The 19,127-nt window shown below is 37.5% G+C and overlaps 2 protein-coding genes across 2 annotated transcripts in view; one reads left to right on the forward strand and one right to left on the reverse strand.

Moving 5' to 3' along the window:
* LOC144980375 (casein kinase II subunit beta) overlaps positions 1–7,391 on the reverse strand; it is a 14,083-nt gene extending 6,692 nt beyond the window's left edge. The window contains exons 1-3 of the mRNA XM_078928079.1: positions 7,276–7,391; positions 3,230–3,355; positions 1,535–1,637 (exon numbers count right to left, since the gene is read on the reverse strand). Of these exons, the coding sequence (XP_078784205.1) occupies positions 1,535–1,637; positions 3,230–3,301 (175 nt within the window). The 5' untranslated portion in view covers positions 3,302–3,355; positions 7,276–7,391. The remainder of the gene's footprint in view (positions 1–1,534; positions 1,638–3,229; positions 3,356–7,275) is intronic.
* Positions 7,392–8,664: 1,273 nt separating this feature from the next.
* On the forward strand, positions 8,665–18,268 carry LOC144980371 (uncharacterized). The gene is made up of 3 exons (XM_078928074.1): positions 8,665–9,054; positions 11,994–13,791; positions 16,749–18,268. The coding sequence occupies exons 1-3, from the start codon at positions 8,840–8,842 to the stop codon at positions 17,811–17,813; spliced, it is 3,078 nt and encodes a 1,025-aa protein (XP_078784200.1). The 5' UTR covers positions 8,665–8,839; the 3' UTR covers positions 17,814–18,268.
* The last annotated feature ends 859 nt before the right edge of the window (positions 18,269–19,127 follow it).

A 19,127-nucleotide genomic window follows, 5' to 3' on the forward strand; every position in this document is an offset into this window, starting at 1 on the left:
TTCTATCAATGACTCATCAATATAAAAGATATTTCACGATATCTTTTATACTCTGTACGTTTTCAGATTATTGTGGCTTTAGTCATGGAAATATTTCTTTTAAAAGTCCATTTTTTTTTCTTTATCCACCAGTGCATCATGAAATGTTAATTCCCAACTGTATAGTTTTACCTAAGATGTGAAAGTCATGAGAAAATTAACGCTTGTTTTTTTTGTTTTGTTTTTTTTTTATTTTTCCAACTACAACAATCTGTCAAAAACAAAATTAATGTTTTTCAGATCGCAATCACATCAAAACAAAACATTTTGAAATTTATAAATAAAAATCAAAATGAGTGAAAATCCCCTTTAAAACAACAGTTGGAATTCCTGTCTTACTCCTAAATCTATATAAACAATCAAATCATTCATTAGGAATTATGACAGACAACTGATGTACGAACCCTGATTATACAACAATAGAAAAGATTATAATATGTTGTAGATTAGGAATTATGACAGACAACTCCATCTTGCTTTTAAAGACTAAATTATAAAAAAAAGTATAAGGAAGGGTGGGGTGACGATAGTTCAGTTGGTAGAGCACTTGCTTCAAGTGCAAAGGGACCGATATTGATCAAGGGTAAGGTCAAGATTTTTTTCTCCAACCCCTTTGTCCATCCAGCAATGATTGGGTAGCTGGGTCTATTAGATCTGGTGGAAAGTATTTTGAAATAGACTAGTGTGCTATCCAAAGGATAGCAAGCAATCAATTGCTATTTTGTCCGTTTCAAGCTAGATAGAAACCGAGATAAACTCTTGACTCTTCGGGTCTTATGGCTCTAAAGGACCACTATTTTTTACGACTAAAAATATGAATGGAAGAAATGAAGTGAGCCGGAAAGTGCCAGAAAGCAATAGAGTGGTGGATAGCTCATACAGTAGAGCCACACTCTCTTCGGCCAGGCAGAGTTGTTTTACAACTAAGGTCGCAGGTTCGAGCCCCCATTGCCGCCACAAAACTTTTGTTCTCTGTTGTCTTCTGGCACTTTCCTACTCCATTTCTTGGAAAAGTTTTTTGAAACATTCTGTCTAAGACCGAAGAGAGCGTGGCTCTACTGTCTTTTTTTGGGTATCTTGGGTTTTTAAAACAATTTTTATAGCTACTCATTTTGATTCTTTACTTTTAACAGACTTTACTTTTACTTAGTGTGGTAATAAATATTGTAACAAATAATTTACAAAATAAACCTTTGAAGAATAATATTCTTTCAGAAGAGAGAAAAAAAAAACCAAACCAATATATAAATCAAAAACATCAAATTTAACTACCATCCACACTCCTACCCCTCCCTCTATCTCTCTCTCTTTCACAAATTCTTTTTTTTTAAAAACCCCCCAAAACCCATCAAATTTAACTACCATCCTGCCCCCCCCCCCCCCCTCTCTCTCTCTCTCTCTCTCTCCTTCACACACACATACACACACAAAAAATAAATAAATAAAAATAAAATACAAATAAAAAAGGAGACATGAGGTATCATTTGTAATGTACCTGGTTCTAAGTCTAATATCATATCCAGAGCCTGTCGGTAGTGGGGGACTTGTTCATTGAGGCCAGTCAGGTTGAATTTGTCTTGAATGTAATCCTCATCAACCTGAAACAGATAGGAAATATGTGACCCTTCGTCTCAAAACGCTATAATGTCGGAACAACTCAGATGCTTAAAAGCCGAATTAAATGTGAAATTGGTCAAAAATATAAATTGTTGGCATTAGCACCCTAAAATATGGTGTCCATTCTCCTCAATAAAACATACAAACTCAACACAAGTCTGATATTTCTGGCTATAAATTCAATTTTCCATATCTTAGCCATCCCGACTTAATACCGTTTTGAGACGAAGGATCACATATAATACATTGGTGTCACAATGCACAGTTGTCAATCCCAAAATAAAGGATATCGCTCAGTCTCTCCATACTTACTTATTTATCCGAACCAGCGACCAGCTGAGATCTAGCCCTTCGGTCTTGTGCCATGACGTAGAAGGTAGACGTCTTTTGTAGTTGTTCCATATGACTATACAATGTGTTACTGATGCTTGGATTTGGTGGGAATCAGTCTCTCCTTACAACAATCATTGTCCACTTTGCTTGGTCCCCTCGCCTCCTATCTAATGGTCACAGATCACCGCAAAACCCCTCCCTCTGTTGTCTCTAACAATTGAGCTTTTATAAGCGCAATATCCACTAAACATGCTCAAAGCGCTTTACAAACATGCTCTCTCTCTCTCTCTCTCTCATTTTTCCAGGTAATTCCTCAAATACAAATACTCAGAACTGATGCGACTTAGCAGAGTAACATTCAGATTCAGATTCAGAACTATCTGTGTGTGTGTGTGTGTGTCGCCTGGAGCTGGATTCCAACCAGGGGCCTGGCCAGCAACAGCTTTGATTCTATTAACCCTATCCTTACCAGCCATTTTCAGGATTTTCCCCAAAACTACACACACAACCAACACAAAAATGGATTTTTTATCACTCAAACACAATAGCAGTAAAGTTCTTGCCATACATAATTTCTTTAGCAAAATATGCTCTACAACACAGAGTGTTCATTTTCTTTAAATTTTATGATGTACAAAAGAAATTTGAATAAGAAAAATGTTGGTTGTATCTTAATGAATACATTCATGAAGGTACAACCAACATTTTTCTTATTCACATGTGACAATTTTCCTTTAATTGGTAAGGGTTAAAAAAATCAATTTACAGACATTACTCTTGTCCCAAGTGTCACTTACTCTCCCATATCGGCTTGGGAAATATTGTAAAGCGCATTGAACAAAAGCTCACGTCATGCAGTGTGAGAATTAAAAAAAAACAACTGAATTGTGAGCTATGAGCTATTTGTTAAAAGTGTTTCCACAATACGTTTTGAACCTAATAGATTAGGAGAAGATGGCAATGGTTGGGGCATGTCTGTCGCAGACCTGATGAAACACTGATAAGGAAGGCTCTGCGATGGACACTCCAAGAAAGAGGAAGCGAGGCCGTCCCAAAAAGACTCGGAGACGTACCGTAGAGAGAGGTCTGTCTGTCTGTCACTCAAGATGGCCCCAAGAATAGCTGATGACAGGACCAGGCGGAGTTCCCTTGCATCGCCCCAAGTGCCAGCAGGCCAGAGAGGAGCAAGTCATATAAAAACAAACGACACAGACTAAAATCAAAAGTAAACAAAACTCACCTCACAGAAAAATTCGTTTCCCCGTAGGCCACAAAACCAAGAGATCCATGATACTTCTTCTGAACTGCTCATACTGATGGTGATAATTGGTCAGATTGGCTATTTTTAAAAACCCAGTCTAGTAATCTGTGAATATAGAATAAAAAAAAAAAGTAACATTTCATTTTATTTAAACTAAAATTCAAGACGATTCACAACAATGACGAGAGGAGTTCTCGGTTCTCACTCTATTCTGAGTCTGAGCGGCTGGAATCAAAGTCAAAGTTAACTAACACCTGTAAAATGGCCAGTGACTTTTGATTGTGAAATTTGAAAGTATTGAAAGTTTGATTTCATATATCCTAGTGTTCAATTAAAGCTGTCGTTACTGACAGACATGTCTGTCAATAGCGATGGAGGATTATTCGCAGACAGTGTGTGTCAATAAGAAAAGGCATCCGTAACTCATCAGCTACTGGAGGCTAGCTCAGCTAAGCTGACCAATTGGAGAAATAGAGTCTATGTTTAATCTACTGAGCCATTGGAGAAATAGAGTTTATGTTTAATCTACTGAGCCATTGGAGAAATAGAGTTTATGTTTAATCTACTGAGCCATTGGAGAAATAGAGTTTATGTTTAATCTACTGAGCCATTGGAGAAATAGAGTTTATGTTTAATCTACTGAGCCATTGGAGAAATAGAGTTTATGTTTAATCTACTGAGCCATTGGAGAAAATAGAGTTTATGTTTAATCTACTGAGCCATTGGAGAAATAGAGTTTATGTTTAATCTACTGAGCCATTGGAGAAATAGAGTTTATGTTTAATCTACTGAGCCATTGGAGAAATAGAGTTTATGTTTAATCTACTGAGCCATTGGAGAAATAGAGTTTGTTTAATCTACTGAGCCATTGGAGAAATAGAGTTTATGTTTAATCTACTGACCATTGGAGAAATAGAGTTTATGTTTAATCTACTGAGCCATTGGAGAAATAGAGTTTATGGTTAATCTACTGGGTGATTGGAGAAATAGAGTTTATGTTTAATCTACTGAGTGATTGGAGAAATGGAGTTTATGTTTAATCTACTGAGTGATTGGAGAAATAGAGTTTATGTTTAATCCACTGACCAATTGGAGAAATAGAGTTTATGTTTAATCTACTGAGCCATTGGAGAAATAGAGTTTATGGTTAATCTACTGGGTGATTGGAGAAATAGAGTTTATGTTTAATCTACTGAGTGATTGGAGAAATGGAGTTTATGTTTAATCTACTGAGTGATTGGAGAAATAGAGTTTATGTTTAATCCACTGACCAATTGGAGAAATAGAGTTTATGTTTAATCTACTGAGCCATTGGAGAAATAGAGTTTATGTTTAATCTACTGAGTGATTGGAGAAATGGAGTTTATGTTTAATCTACTGAGTGATTGGAGAAATAGAGTTTATGTTTAATCCACTGACCAATTGGAGAAATAGAGTTTATGTTTAATCTACTGAGCCATTGGAGAAATAGAGTTTATGGTTAATCTACTGGGTGATTGGAGAAATAGAGTTTATGTTTAATCTACTGAGTGATTGGAGAAATGGAGTTTATGTTTAATCTACTGAGTGATTGGAGAAATAGAGTTTATGTTTAATCCACTGACCAATTGGAGAAATAGAGTTTATGTTTAATCTACTGAGCCATTGGAGAAATAGAGTTTATGTTTAATCTACTGAGTGATTGGAGAAATGGAGTTTATGTTTAATCTACTGAGTGATTGGAGAAATAGAGTTTATGTTTAATCTACTGACCAATTGGAGAAATAGAGTTTATGTTTAATCTACTGAGCCATTGGAGAAATAGAGTTTATGTTTAATCTACTGAGCCATTGGAGAAATAGAGTTTATGTTTAATCTACTGACCATTGGAGAAATAGAGTTTATGTTTAATCTACTGAGATTGGAGAAATAGAGTTTATGTTTAATCTACTGAGCCATTGGAGAAATAGAGTTTATGTTTAATCTACTGAGCCATTGGAGAAATAGAGTTTATGTTTAATCTACTGAGATTGGAGAAATAGAGTTTATGTTTAATCTACTGAGCCATTGGAGAAATAGAGTTTATGTTTAATCTACTGATGCCATTGGAGAAATAGAGTTATGTTTAATCTACTGACCATTAAATTTTGGAGAGAAATAGAGTTTGTTTAATCTACTGAGCGATTGGAGAAATAGAGTTTATGTTTAATCTACTGAGCATTGGAGAAATAGAGTTTATGTTTAATCTACTGAGCATTGGAAAATAGAGTTTATGTTTAATCTACTGAGTATTGGAGAAATAGAGTTTATGTTTAATCTACTGAGCCATTGGAGAAATAGAGTTTATGTTTAATCTACTGAGTGATTGGAGAAATAGAGTTTATGTTTAATCTACTGAGCCATTGGAGAAATAGAGTTTATGTTTAATCTACTGATGATTGGAAAATAGAGTTTATGTTTAATCTACTGAGCCATTGGAGAAATAGAGTTTATGTTTAATCTACTGAGATTGGAGAAATAGAGTTTATGTTTAATCTACTGAGCATTTGAGAAATAGAGTTTATGTTTAATCTACTGAGATTGGAGAAATAGAGTTTTGTTTAATCTACTGAGCCATTGGAGAAATAGAGTTTATGTTTAATCTACTGAGATTGGAGAAATAGAGTTTATGTTTAATCTACTGAGTGATTGGAGAAATAGAGTTTATGTTTAATCTACTGAGCCATTGGAGAAATAGAGTTTATGTTTAATCTACTGAGTATTGGAGAAATAGAGTTTATGTTTAATCTACTGAGCCATTGGAGAAATAGAGTTTATGTTTAATCTACTGAGCCATTGGAGAAATAGAGTTTATGTTTAATCTACTGAGCCATTGGAGAAATAGAGCCGGTGCTTCTAAAAAGAAAGAGCTGGATTTGGCATTCAGAGTGTCTACGTACACGGTAACTTTAGGCAGTTTAGTGAGCAGCAGCAGTGGGAGTTAAATTGTGACCCAACTCGGCCATAAGAAAGTTATGACTGGAAATTGCCGTTCGCTTTTACTACTAAGTTTTAGGGGGGGGGGGGGGGGGGGGGGGGGGGGGGGGTTCAATTAAAGATGCATAACTTCATTATAAAGAGGAATATCGCAGATATTTTGGTATCATTATTTATCGTTACCAACCGGGCACCTAGCCTCAGGATCTACGTACACGGTAACAGTAACATACATGGTAACCTTGAATCTCGCCTTTAATGGGTTATATTGTATTGTTTGATTTAAAAAAATAACACACATACAGAGCGAGGTCCATCCATTGCTTGTATTGTAGCGCCAAACCAGTTACCGGAGCTACCTTGTACGTAGATCCTGAGGCTAGGTGCCCGGTTACGTGGTACGTAGACACTGCCTTTGGCATTTGAGCACTAATCACTTTCATCTTAATCAATCTTGTGTTAAATATCACTTGATATTAATATTAACTTATTAACTGATTTGGGACACATATTACCACTGGCATTTTTTCAGATTATTTGGTATTTTTCACGCTTAGTTTGGCTTCTTGCATAAAATATTTTTGCCAACGTGATTAAATGTGTCTGCCAATAATAACAAAAAAAAGGCCAGGCTTTTGGTTATTGCCAGACAGGTGTCTGTCAATTAAAAGTCCAGGTTTTTTAATTTTTGCCAGACAGCCCCATATTGTTATTGATTGACAACAGTAAACAGTAACAAACAGACACTGTGTGAACTGAACTGTCTGCGAAGAATCGTCCATATTGTTATTATTGTTATTGACAGAAACTATCTGCGAATATAATTTTCCATCGTTATTGATATACATGTTTACAAATAACCACAGCGTTCAATTAAAACACTATTGTTCCTCTTCACTATATGGACTAGGCGAAGTATGAAGAAGAATGAATGAATAAGTAAGAATAAGAAGACCCGAGTGCAAGTCTGGAACTGGAACTCGAGCAAAAGGAGGGGCCACGCATCGGGTTGGAGTGAACACTCCTCAGCCCACAGCCACATTGAAATAAAAGCCTGGTCCCATACTTACACCGATGTGTTTGAAGAAACAGATGAAAGACAGCAGAAAAATGTTCCGTAGTAACCTAAAATTTCTCTAACAACCAACGTCCACCATTTCCATTGTTGGGAACTGCTTTGAGACCGGAAGTAGCTTGGGATGGGATGATAGGTTGAGGAAGATATTTTAATTTAAATTTTTTTTTTCAATGACCGGCCTTATGGATTGTGGCTTTGAATTGATATTTGTATTATGAACATTAAAAACAATTCAAATTTATCACCAATTCATGCATGCGAGAGGTATAAGGAAATATATTATGTTCAATTCGTCGAAAGAAAATACACACGAAGCTACGAAGTGATATTCCAAGCATGTGGAGAGAGAGAGAGCCAGATGTTTTATAATTATTAAGAAAAGATTCTAGACAAGGCCGGCACATTATAAGTCAGAGAGAGAGAGAGAGAGAGAGAGAGAGAGAGAGAGAGAGAGAGAGAGAGAGAGAGAGAGAGAGAGAGAGAGAGAGAGTGAGTTGTGTGTGTGTGTGTGTGTGTGTGTGTCCAACCGAATTTAGATATAATTTTTATGACGACCTTTACCATCTCGGGGGTCCTAATAGCTCAGTTGGTGGATCACTCGCTTCATACGCAAAGGGACCAAGATCGACCCCGAGTGCAGTCGAAATATCTCTCCCCCCCCCCCCCGTTCAACCAGCAGTAAATTGGTAGCTTGGTCTGATAGTTCTGGCGGAAATTACTTTGCGATAGACTAACGTCCTATCCAAAGGGTACCAATCATGACGTAACTATAGTACTCTTTTAGTAGGCCATGGTAGCAATCAATTGCCATTGTCCGTTTTGACGCTATAGAAACCAAGATAGATTCCGGCTCCATGGGTCTTAAGGCTCGGAAGACATATCTACTTTTTCCAATCTAACTTTCCGGAACTTGTGAACCGTTGGGGACCAGTCAGGGAACTGCGTCACGGTGTGTTCAGGATGCTCTGCATGTGTAACAGTTTGAGCTTTTGTATAGCGCAATGTCCTATCTAAATATGCGCAAAACGCGTAGAACAAGACATACGCGTGTGAGCACTATTGCATTTTTTGTCATCAGAAGTAATGCTGTTGGGATTTTTTTTTTAAACAAAAAACAACAACAACAACGAAAACAACAACGCCCCCCCCCCCCCCCCCTAACACACACAAACCGGGCGTGCTCAAGGCGCTTTACAAAGAGCCCCTCATCAACAGCTACATGTAACATGTAGAACGAGACATAATATAATAACTAGCTTTTTTTTCTTGGGGGGGGGGGGGGGGGGGGGGGGGTAAAACTTTATTACATGGAGCAGCTGCTTTTTCTAATTTAGCTTAAAAAATGTCACACTGGCATTTCAGTCAAAGCCGGAAGCTATTTGTTATTACTTTGTTTCGGATGAGAAAGTAAACAAAGATGGATCACTGCGTTCCTTTTCACTTCCGAGGAGATTAGAAATGACTCTTTCTACGAATTTTGAACAATCGGTTGGACCCAATCAGCTGATTATTATATCTAGATAAATGAGATCATTTCCATCTGTTTTTATTTTAAGATGAAGATTTCATTTAAACTTGATTTGAAAGTGGAAAGTGTTGACAATATCAGCGTCGATGACAAATGCTACCCTCTGATTGGTGGCGTCCATCCGTATTCGAATTCTCCCCAGTCTCAGTCCCAAAAGACAGTAAACAATCCGTTGATTCATGAGTCACCTCTATGGTTCAAGACACTTGCTTTGGATACAATCTATGTGGATTGTGACAGAGGGTAAATTAAATTCCTTTTTTCCTTGACTTGAACTTGAACTTTTCCAACTCCATAATATAATAATATCATATATTCTTCACTTACACTGACCGCTGTGATTATTCTCAGCAGACATGGGTACTACCACAAACTCGGGGACCCAACTAATTTTGGGGGTTTGGGCCCCTCCCAAAACCCCAAAATTATTTGGGTCCCCGAGTTTGCGGTAGTACCCAGACATGTCGGAGAAAAAGAAAATTGATTATTGGCAGACATGACCAATAACGATGGACGGTTATACTTATACACAGACAATTTTTTGAAACTCCGCTCTTTTAAACATTTATCCACATGTCAGAATATGGAAAGTTTCTCGAAGTGCACATAGAAGTAAGTAAAGTTAATAATATATTATCAATAAAAACATAACATTAACCTGCATTAAATCAGTCGATGGATAGTTTAGTAGGTTACTAGGATACACAGTATGCATCGACATTCATGTGGGTGTCATGGCCGAATGGTTAAGGCGTCTGCTTTCTAAGGCCTGTTCGGAATTGACGATGTGTGTTTGAATCGTAATCCCACCACTTTTTTTATCATCTTCTTTCTACAGAGTGTTGCAAATGATTAATTTCCCATTTTCTCTCTTTAGCAAATTGTCATATTTGTCCCCACTCCGATCTGAAACAGTATATTCTAAAAAGAATGAATAATTAAAAAGCAAACAAACAATACTATTCAGAGTGACCAAATGGCCAGATAGTGTTAGAGAAAAGAAAATCAATGAAAATATTTTGTAAAATAAAAACTTCAAGACAATCATGCTCAGAAACGGAACAAGGCCAAACAAAAAAGGAGAAAAGAATAGACTCTCTCTCAAAAAGAGGGAGCGATCGGATTCGAAGCTGTGCAGCTGAAAGGAACAAAATGAAAGGAAGTCTAACCCACTGAGCTGTCTATCCACACCGATATCTGTGTAACTTTAAATTCATGTATGAGTATGAGTATGAGCTAGATAATTTTCCACCATCTTTGCTTCCTTGTTTTGATAGTTACTTTCATCCCTGATGTGAATAATATGTTGTTGGATCTACTTTTGTTGAAGTGTGATAATAAATTGTATTGTTTTGTATGAAGAAGACGGGAACAAAACAGATGTGGCCGGTTTTGGGGTGAACAACACCTAGGCAGGAATTCGTCCGCGCAATAAACAAATTCCCGGCCATCATCAATATCCCCAAAATTGTGGTCAAAATCAACAAATTATAGAAGCAAAGAAGATCAATAAAGTTAACAGTGAAAATTTTAATGGTTGGTAGACTATGAACCATTTTGATAATTGATGATTAACAAGTTTCTTGCTGGTTGAAAAAAGAAGGTGAATTTCCAGTTTGACGTTTCAGTTCAAAGTGACTAAAACTTACATTTCATTGATGCATTTGCTTTTTAAGAAAAGTTGGATTTGACATTTGAGCTCTATTTACTTTCATCTTGTGTTAAATATCACTTGATATCAACTGATTTGGGACACAAATAACCACTGGCATTTTTTCAGATTATTTGGCAGACTGTCACAGAACTTCTGGATTTGTCCCGGAAATTATAGAAAAATAATGGCTGTCCTGGAAAATACAGAAGTTTACTTTTTGTCTAGGAAATGAACAAAATCAACCAGTATATGACCACCTGGAATTAAGAAGTCTATGCAATCATGAACTAAGACTAATGTGACATTATCATTTTCATCATCATCATCATCATCATCATCATCATCATCATCATCATCATCATCATCATCCCTATCACTAATACTACAGCCACCACCATCACCACGTCATCATGATCCCAATCACTAAAACTACCATATCATCATCATCTATACCACCAGTACTACAACAACGACCACCACATCATCATCTCTACCACTACTACTACAACACCCACCACCAAACCATTATCTATACCACCAGTACAACAACAACCACCACTATTGCATCATCGTCTCTACCACCTACAACAACAAAAAACATCACCACATCATCATTCCTACCACTATGACTACAACAACCACCAACAAATCATCATTACATCTACTACCATTACAACAACAACCACCACCACATCATTATCTCTACTACCACTACTACAACAACCACCACCACATCATTATCTCTACTACCACTACTACAACAACCACCACCACAGCATCATCTCCACCTTCATTTCTACAACAACCACCAAAACATCATTATCTCTACTCACTACTACAACAACCACCAAAACATCATTATCTCTACTCACTACTACAACAACCACTAAAAACATCATCATCCCCACCACCACTACAACAACCACCACCGCATCATCATCATCTTTATTCACCACTACTACAACAACAACCGCCGCATCATCATCATCATCTCTATTCACCACTACTACAGCAACCACCACCACATCATCATTCCTGCCACCACTACTACAATTATCACCACCACTCTACCACCAGTAGTACACATCATCTCTACCACCAGTAGTACAAAACCACTACCACATAATCATTTCCACCACCACTACTACAACAACCACCACCACATCAACATCTTTACTACTACTACTGGGTCCTGGGTTTGAGCCTTGCTTGGCGCATAGTTGAGTCCTTGGAAAAGACTCTTTACTCACATTCTCTCACCGTAAAATGAGTACCTGGCCGTCAACACTATTGTCACCATTTATCACCTAACAGGCATCATGTCTCGTTCTACATGTTACGTGTTGCTGCTGGTCAGGGACCCTTTGTAAAGCGCTTTGAGCACATTTAGTGGATATTGCGCTATATAAATGCTCAATTTTATTTTCTTACATTCCTCACAGGATTATTTTTTGAACTTCCATCCAAACTGATTCCATGGTTGTGATATCACTTGTTTTTTTGTTGTTTTGTTTTCAACTCTTTACAGGTTAATTTTTTGGACTTCCATCCAAAATGACGTCGGACAGGAAGTACTTTTTCGAAAACAGATTTCAAAGTTATTGTCATCCAACAATGACTTTTTCCCAGCTGATGCCAAACCCCTTTATGAGGATTTTACTCTGTTTGACTTTGATGCCTCCCTGAAGGAAATGATGGGAAAATGTAAAGAAATTGCCGAGAAACTGAACAAAAAGTCACACTCAACTGCCTACATTAATTCTAAAATTGCCAACCTTCTCCACGTTTACATTCTGCCATCTGTAAATTTCACAACGGACGACATGTACGCATTGTCTCGTACTCGGTGTCTCGTGGAGGAAAGAGTCACAAGAGCTGATTCTGAAATTTCCACCAAAGCCTCGGCCAAGCGTCTTCTAGAAGTTTCTCTTGACAATCTCAAAGATAATCTCATTCAGACCTACAATTTTGAGAGTGAGACGTACATTCGGTCATGTGACCCAACCTTTTTGAAACTGTTCCTCAAGAAAATAGAAGAGGACAGCACCCTTTTGAATCTCAGCCTGGAAGCGGAGCAGAGTAAAGTGAACTGGGCCAAGGACCATCCGAATGAGTACTGCCTGGAGGATGTCCGAGACTTGCAGCAGAAGAGGAATGAGGTCCATGCAGAAGTTGAGAAACTCATCAGAGTTCGGGAGGCTTTAAGAAATGTTCTGACTCGTAAGGAAAAGCTCAAAAAGAAGAAGAGTAGTAAAAAGACACGTCCTCAAGAAATCGAAAGTTGCTACCAAAGTATATTTGTGGAGATCAATAGGAGATTGGACGTCGATGTGATGCTCATGGATCAGCTGATTGTAGATAAGGTGAATATCAGTGGTGCAAGGGAAGAAACTCTCTCAGCTATTTTAGAGTTGCAGTCGATGGAAGCTGCTAGGAATTCGGAGAGGTCCACACAATTTGTACCATTTAGCAACTGCCATTACGACAGCTATGGAAAAGGAGAGAAATCAAGTAACTGGTTGACTTTACAAGAACGTGTTTGTAATCTCTTGCAGGATGAGAATTCGGCGTCGCACAACGTTTATATCAACGGCTGTTCCCTCATTGCGTCAAAGATTGAAGTAGCTTTGAGTGAGTACCGTCTTTCCGACACGGACTATAAATCTGCTCAGTCTGTCAATAGCGATTCTGTCGCAGTCGATGGTCAGATGAATAATGACCATTCAGTTGTATTGAGGAGTCATTCCTCTCCGATTACTCAAGAACATCGCGATAGAAGAAGTGGTTTCGTTTTGAAACATGAAAATTGCAATTTGAGTAAACGCGTGAGACAGAAAAATCTTGTAGATAATATTAAAATGAAATCTGCCACCTTGCCAGGGAAAAGTCAAGCTCATGGAGACATTTTTTCAAAAAATGTATTATCTGATGACAACAGTGTGTCATTAGAAAATTTGACTGACAGCACGAAGAGCTCATTATCTGTTTCCCCCGACCATTTTTCCACGGTAAAAGAAAATAGGGACGATTTATCAAACTGTAGTTACAAGTCGATTCCGGATAGGTTCGGTGATAGCCAGGCGGAGACTGAGACTTCTTTCACTGGTGACTGGAGTAGTTCAAGATCCACAGTGAAACAGCTGGCGTTGAAACAGTTGACACATTCAATCGAAACTCTAAAAACGACAATCCAAGAACATTTCAGGGAAATGATCAACAGTCTCCAGACAGAATTAGATGACTTGGGTGAGGACGTCGTTGTGGTTGACATGTACATCGACAGGAATGAGTTGATATGGAAAGCGTATGAGAGATATTTCAGCGGGGTACGTTCAAAATTAGAATTTTTAAATATTGTTTTTAATTTTTTATTTTTTAAAAATGATTTTCTTTTAAAATTGAGTTTTTTTTAATTTTTAAAAAAGATTTATTTTTTTAAAATTGAGTTTTTCTAATTAAAAATGTGTTGGGTTTTTTTTTTTTTTTTTGGGGGGGGGGGGGGGGGGGTTAAAATTGAGTTTTTCTTTTTTTTTCAATGACAAAAAAGTAGTCTTTCAGAGTCATGAAGACAGAATTTATCCTGGTCTCCATAGCATGAGGCAGACAATAGCAGTTGCTTGCTACCCTTTAGATAGGATGCTAGTCTATCACGAAGTACCCCCTTTCTATTAAGTAATATACCACTAAATGTGCTCAAGCACCTTACAAGTGGTCCCGGAACAACAGCAACACTGAACACACAGACTATGGGATGATGAGGCATGATGTCTGTAAGGTGATATTACAATATTTTTCATCAAAGAAAACACTGGTACTGACCAGGTAATCATTTTCATCAGTGCTGCCCATAGACTATGGGATGATGAGGCATGAAGTCTGTAAGGTGATATTACAATTTTTTTCATCAAAGAAAACACTGGTACTGACCAGGTAATCATTTTCATCAGTGCTGCCCATAGACTATGGGATGATGAGGCATGATGTCTGTAAGGTGATATTACAATTTTTTTCATCAGAGACAACACTGGTACTGATCAGGTAATCATTTTCATCAGTGCTGCCAATCAGAAAATAAAAACGTTGCAGCGGCGATGGGGGCTCGAACCCGCGACCTTACTGGTACGACAACCCCGCCTGGCTGGCGAGATCATGACTCTTCCGTATGAGCGATCCACTAGGGGTCTCACTTCATTTCTTGTTATTATCAACATAAGTTCCTGCTCCACTCACTTGTCTGAACTAAAAGAGTGTATGATTGTTAAAAATGCTTAAATAGTTTTTAAATTTTTTAATAATCCGTACAATTCTCAACTAAATGCGGACATTGAGCAAAAATGCTCAAGAATATGAATTCTCCCCATCCAGGCGGGGTTGTCGTACCAGTAAGGTTGCGGGTTCGAGCCCCCATCGCCGCTGCAACGTTTTTATTTTCTGATTGGCAGCACTGATGAAAATGATTACTGGTCAGTACAGTGTTTTCTTTGATGAAAAATTGTAATATCACCTTACAGACTTCATGCCCATCATCCCATAGTCTATGGGCAGCACTGATGAAAATGATTACCTGGTCAGTACCAGTGTTTCTTTGATGAAAAAAATTGTAATATCACCTTACAGACTTCATGCCTCATCATCCCATAGTCTATGGGCAGCACTGATGAAAATGATTACCTGGTCAGTACCAGTGTTTTCTCTGATGAAAAATATTGTAATATCACCTTACAGACTTCATGCCTCATCATCCCATAGTCTATGGGCAGCACTGATGAAAATGATTACCTGGTCAGTACCAGTGTTTTCTTTGATGAAAAAAATTGTAATATCACCTTACAGACATCATGCCTCATCATCCCACAGTCTATGTGTTCAGTGTTGCTGTGTTGCATTTCACACCCTGGTACAATGAGAGGATGTGAGTGAAGAGTCAGTTCCAAACCATGTGTCTGAAGCATTGTCATATCACACAGTGATACCAGGCCGTTAGAAGCTGTGGACTGTAAAAAGTCATAAACAAAAATGGATATAACAGGTTAAAAAAAAAAAAACACCAAACACGGAACGTTTTGGGATCAAAACCCTTCTTCAGCCAACAACAAAAAACAATAAAGACATAAAGATGTCCAGATAGACGTCTATCTCGAATTTAGTAATGTATTCATGTCTTTATTGTTTTTTGTTGTTGGCTGAAGAAGGGTTTTGAGCCTGAAACATTCCGTGTTTGGTATTTTGTTCTTTTTATAAAAACCTGTTATATCCATTTTTGTCATCACAACAATACAAAATGCCACAGATAAAAAAAATTTCTAAACGTGCTCAAAGCGCTTTACAAGGGGTTCCTGGTCAACAGCAACATTTAACATGTAGGACAGGACATGATGTCTGTTGACGATATTACAATTTTTCGGACAGAGACAACACTGTTAATGGCCAGGTACTCATTTTACACCTGAATACAGTGAGAGAATTTGAGTAAAGAGCCTTTTCCAAGGACTCAACTGTATGCGCTGAGCGAGGCTCGACCCCAGGACCTTACAATCCTAAAGCGAGTGTCATACCACAAGACCACCTAGCTGCACATTGAGTCTAAGTTCAATGAGCTTTGATCCAGTTTTAATTTCTTTGCTTGCCTTGTAAGTATTGATGTAAAATCCGATATTTGAGTGGTGATTCATAACCAGGATATATTCAAGAACTCAACTAGTATTACTGGAATTTGAGGTTGCGAGTTCGAATCCCAGCTACGTTGTCTTGAGCAAGTCACCAGGCCCTGGCTCAGTTTTCGGCACTGCATTTCGGCTGATGCCTGATTCCCTTGGACTAGACCCTAAACCCAAAAGACAAATTTCCCCTATAGGATGAATAAAGGGATTTTATTTATTTCTTTTTATTTAATCCTAGTGAATACCATAGTCCTTCATAGCAGTGAGGCCCATGGGACTGGAATTTATTCTGGTTTCTATAGCGTGAAACAGCAATAGAAATTGTTTGTTTCCCTTTGGATAGGATGTTAGTCTATTTCAAAGTGCTTTCCACCAGATTCAACAGACCTTGCTACCCAATCACTGCTCAGTGGACAGAAAAAGATCTCTACATTCACCCAGGATCGATCATGGTCCCTTTGCCATGTAAAGCGAGTGCGTTACATACTGAGCTATCATGTATCATTTTATGTTTTCCTTCCTTGAAATTATAATTTTTAATTCCGGTTTCTTCAATTTGTACTTTGCAATCACCAACTGTCACTGTTTTATTTTTCCCTTTTGTTTTATTTCCTTTTTTACAGAAAATCTTATCTCCTCTAAAGTCACTTTATGAAACGTCTCGAATAGACAGTATTACTGCCACATACAACGAAGTCAGTCGAACATCAAAATACGAGCTTTTAGAAGGCGATAAGATTTTAACACTATTTTACGAAGACAAAGGTCGCGACGCCAATTCCTTAATTCGTTTGAAACGGAGAAGTGATGACAACAGGGACACCTATTCTATGGCTAGAACCGTGTCAGATTTTAGCCTCAATATTCTCGATTGTTCCATTAGGGACTTGTACGCTTTAACAAACGCCGACAGCGATGACGTATGCAAGAGATTTGATTTGAAGGGAGACCTGGAAGAGGCTGCATTGGTCTCGTCAATGTCTTCATCCACCGATTCAGGTGACAGCGTGAAAACCTCGGATTTATTCGGTGCTGATGATGGGATCTCAGAAAACTCCACAGATTCTGCGACTGCTGGCGCTACGGCCGCCAGTTCTTCAGAAAATCTGCATGCGACGGGGGGTGACAGCAAAGTCATGGCAAAATTTAGAAGTTCTAAGATCGACGATTTTAGTGAGTCCAATGATTTATATAACGATAAAAGTATTTCCGATGTCGATTCGAAATCCAGTTGTTCTGATATCACTACAACGTCAGAGAAGACAAAAACTGTAAGACCGAATTCGAATCAGGCTCCAGACCTTCTAGACAGAGTTTTGACTCCGTTCCAGACTCAGATGGAAAAGTGCATCAAGGGAAAGAGCGTTCTGGACAAGATCCGATATCTCTCCAAAGCAATAGAAGGTTTGAACAACGACATCTCAAAGCTTTACGGAGTCAACCATCAGTCGGCCTGCGATGACATCATCACCATGTTGATTTTTGCACTTTCCCACATGCCAAAGGATGTATTCATACTCCTTTACATCAACCTGAGCCTCATCATCGATATTCTTCCAAAATTTCTCAACGGCAGCTTGTGTGAGTTTAAAGTTGTATCTCTGGTGGCCTCGTACGACTATTTAAAAAATAGGAATGCATCAAAACAAATCATTCGTCGTGACAGTGTCGACTATGGAACCAAATGATCTAAAAATAGGAATGTGTTGAAACAAATCATCTGTCATGAGAGTGTTGAATATGGAACCAAATGATATTATATATTTGTCTGATTGTATTACTAGATATGAACACATTGAGTTTCTTTGATATTTGCCATTCCGTGCTTTCCGTTCATGATTAAGGAGGCTGTGCGAAGAGATCGTTTTTGTGACAGTCACCATAAGAATATTCCAATAATATATTAAATTATGCTCTTCCGCCACGACATCATAAGATCCCATTGCCTAGGAATTCCATGAAGGAATATAAATAATTCATCAAACAGGATGTCTGATGTCAACAGGAATCACCCATGTTGTCACAGTGAGCAAATAGGGGGTTAATAATCCATTCCAATAATAAATCATTTGGAAAAGCTAAGGAAAAAATTTGCATTCATCGTTTCTTTGGGTAGAATTATGAAAAATAAACAACAAAAAAACTGACAATCTAGCATAACAATTCCAGTCGGTATAAATTTATAGCTTTTTAAAGTGTCGGAAACAGTTTGGATATAGTTGATTCTGTCCAGACTTTTTGAAACCGTTGAGAAACTCTTTTTGCCATTCTATTAGAACACAGAAGTGTGGGGCCCAGGATGGTGGCTTTTTGTCATTCTATTAGAACACAGAAGTGTGGGGCCCAGGATGGTGGCTTTTTGTCGTTTATTTTACAATACATTCAACTGAAAGAAACCGATGAAACCAATTTTTTTTTTTCCCGGGGTTTTCTCCACATAGCTTCCTGTATTATTATTGGAGTATTTTTGTGGCTAATGTCGTGAAATGACCTTTTGACCCATCCTGTAATTCCACATATTTATTTGACCTGAAACTTGAAGTGCTTTCTCTAGATCGTTCTAAATCTATGTATTTATTTTTATGTTTTTTATTTGATTCTTAACATTTTTACTCTGTTAAAACAATTTATAGTTTTATACTAAATGGCCAAAGTACTGTTAAAACAATTTATAGTTTTATAATAAATGGCTAAAGTACTGTTAAAACAATTTATAGTTTTATACTAAATGGCTGAAGTACTGTTAAAACAATTTATAGTTTTATACTAAATGGCTAAAGTACTGTTAAAACAATTTATAGTTTTATACTAAATGGCTAAAGTACTGTTAAAACAATTTATAGTTTTATACTAAATGGCCAAAGTACTGTTAAAACAATTTATAGTTTTATACTAAATGGCCAAAGTACTGTTAAAACAATGTATAGTTTTATAATATATGACCAAAGTACTGTTAAAACAATTTATAGTTTTATAATAAGTGGCCAAAGTATTGATGACGC

The sequence above is a fragment of the Berghia stephanieae genome, chromosome 9 (assembly GCF_034508935.2).
Source record: "Berghia stephanieae isolate SIO BIC M18660-M18661 chromosome 9, UCSD_Bste_1.3, whole genome shotgun sequence".
Lineage (NCBI taxonomy): Eukaryota > Metazoa > Mollusca > Gastropoda > Nudibranchia > Aeolidiidae > Berghia > Berghia stephanieae.

Coding starts and splice junctions, on each gene's coding strand:
- LOC144980371 (XM_078928074.1), top strand. CDS start 8,840: ATGAAGATTTCATTTAAACTTGATTTGAAAGTGGAAAGTGTTGACAAT. Junction 9,055..11,993: donor TATGTGGATTGTGACAGAGG/GTAAATTAAATT, acceptor AACTCTTTACAG/GTTAATTTTTTGGACTTCCA. Junction 13,792..16,748: donor ATGAGAGATATTTCAGCGGG/GTACGTTCAAAA, acceptor CCTTTTTTACAG/AAAATCTTATCTCCTCTAAA.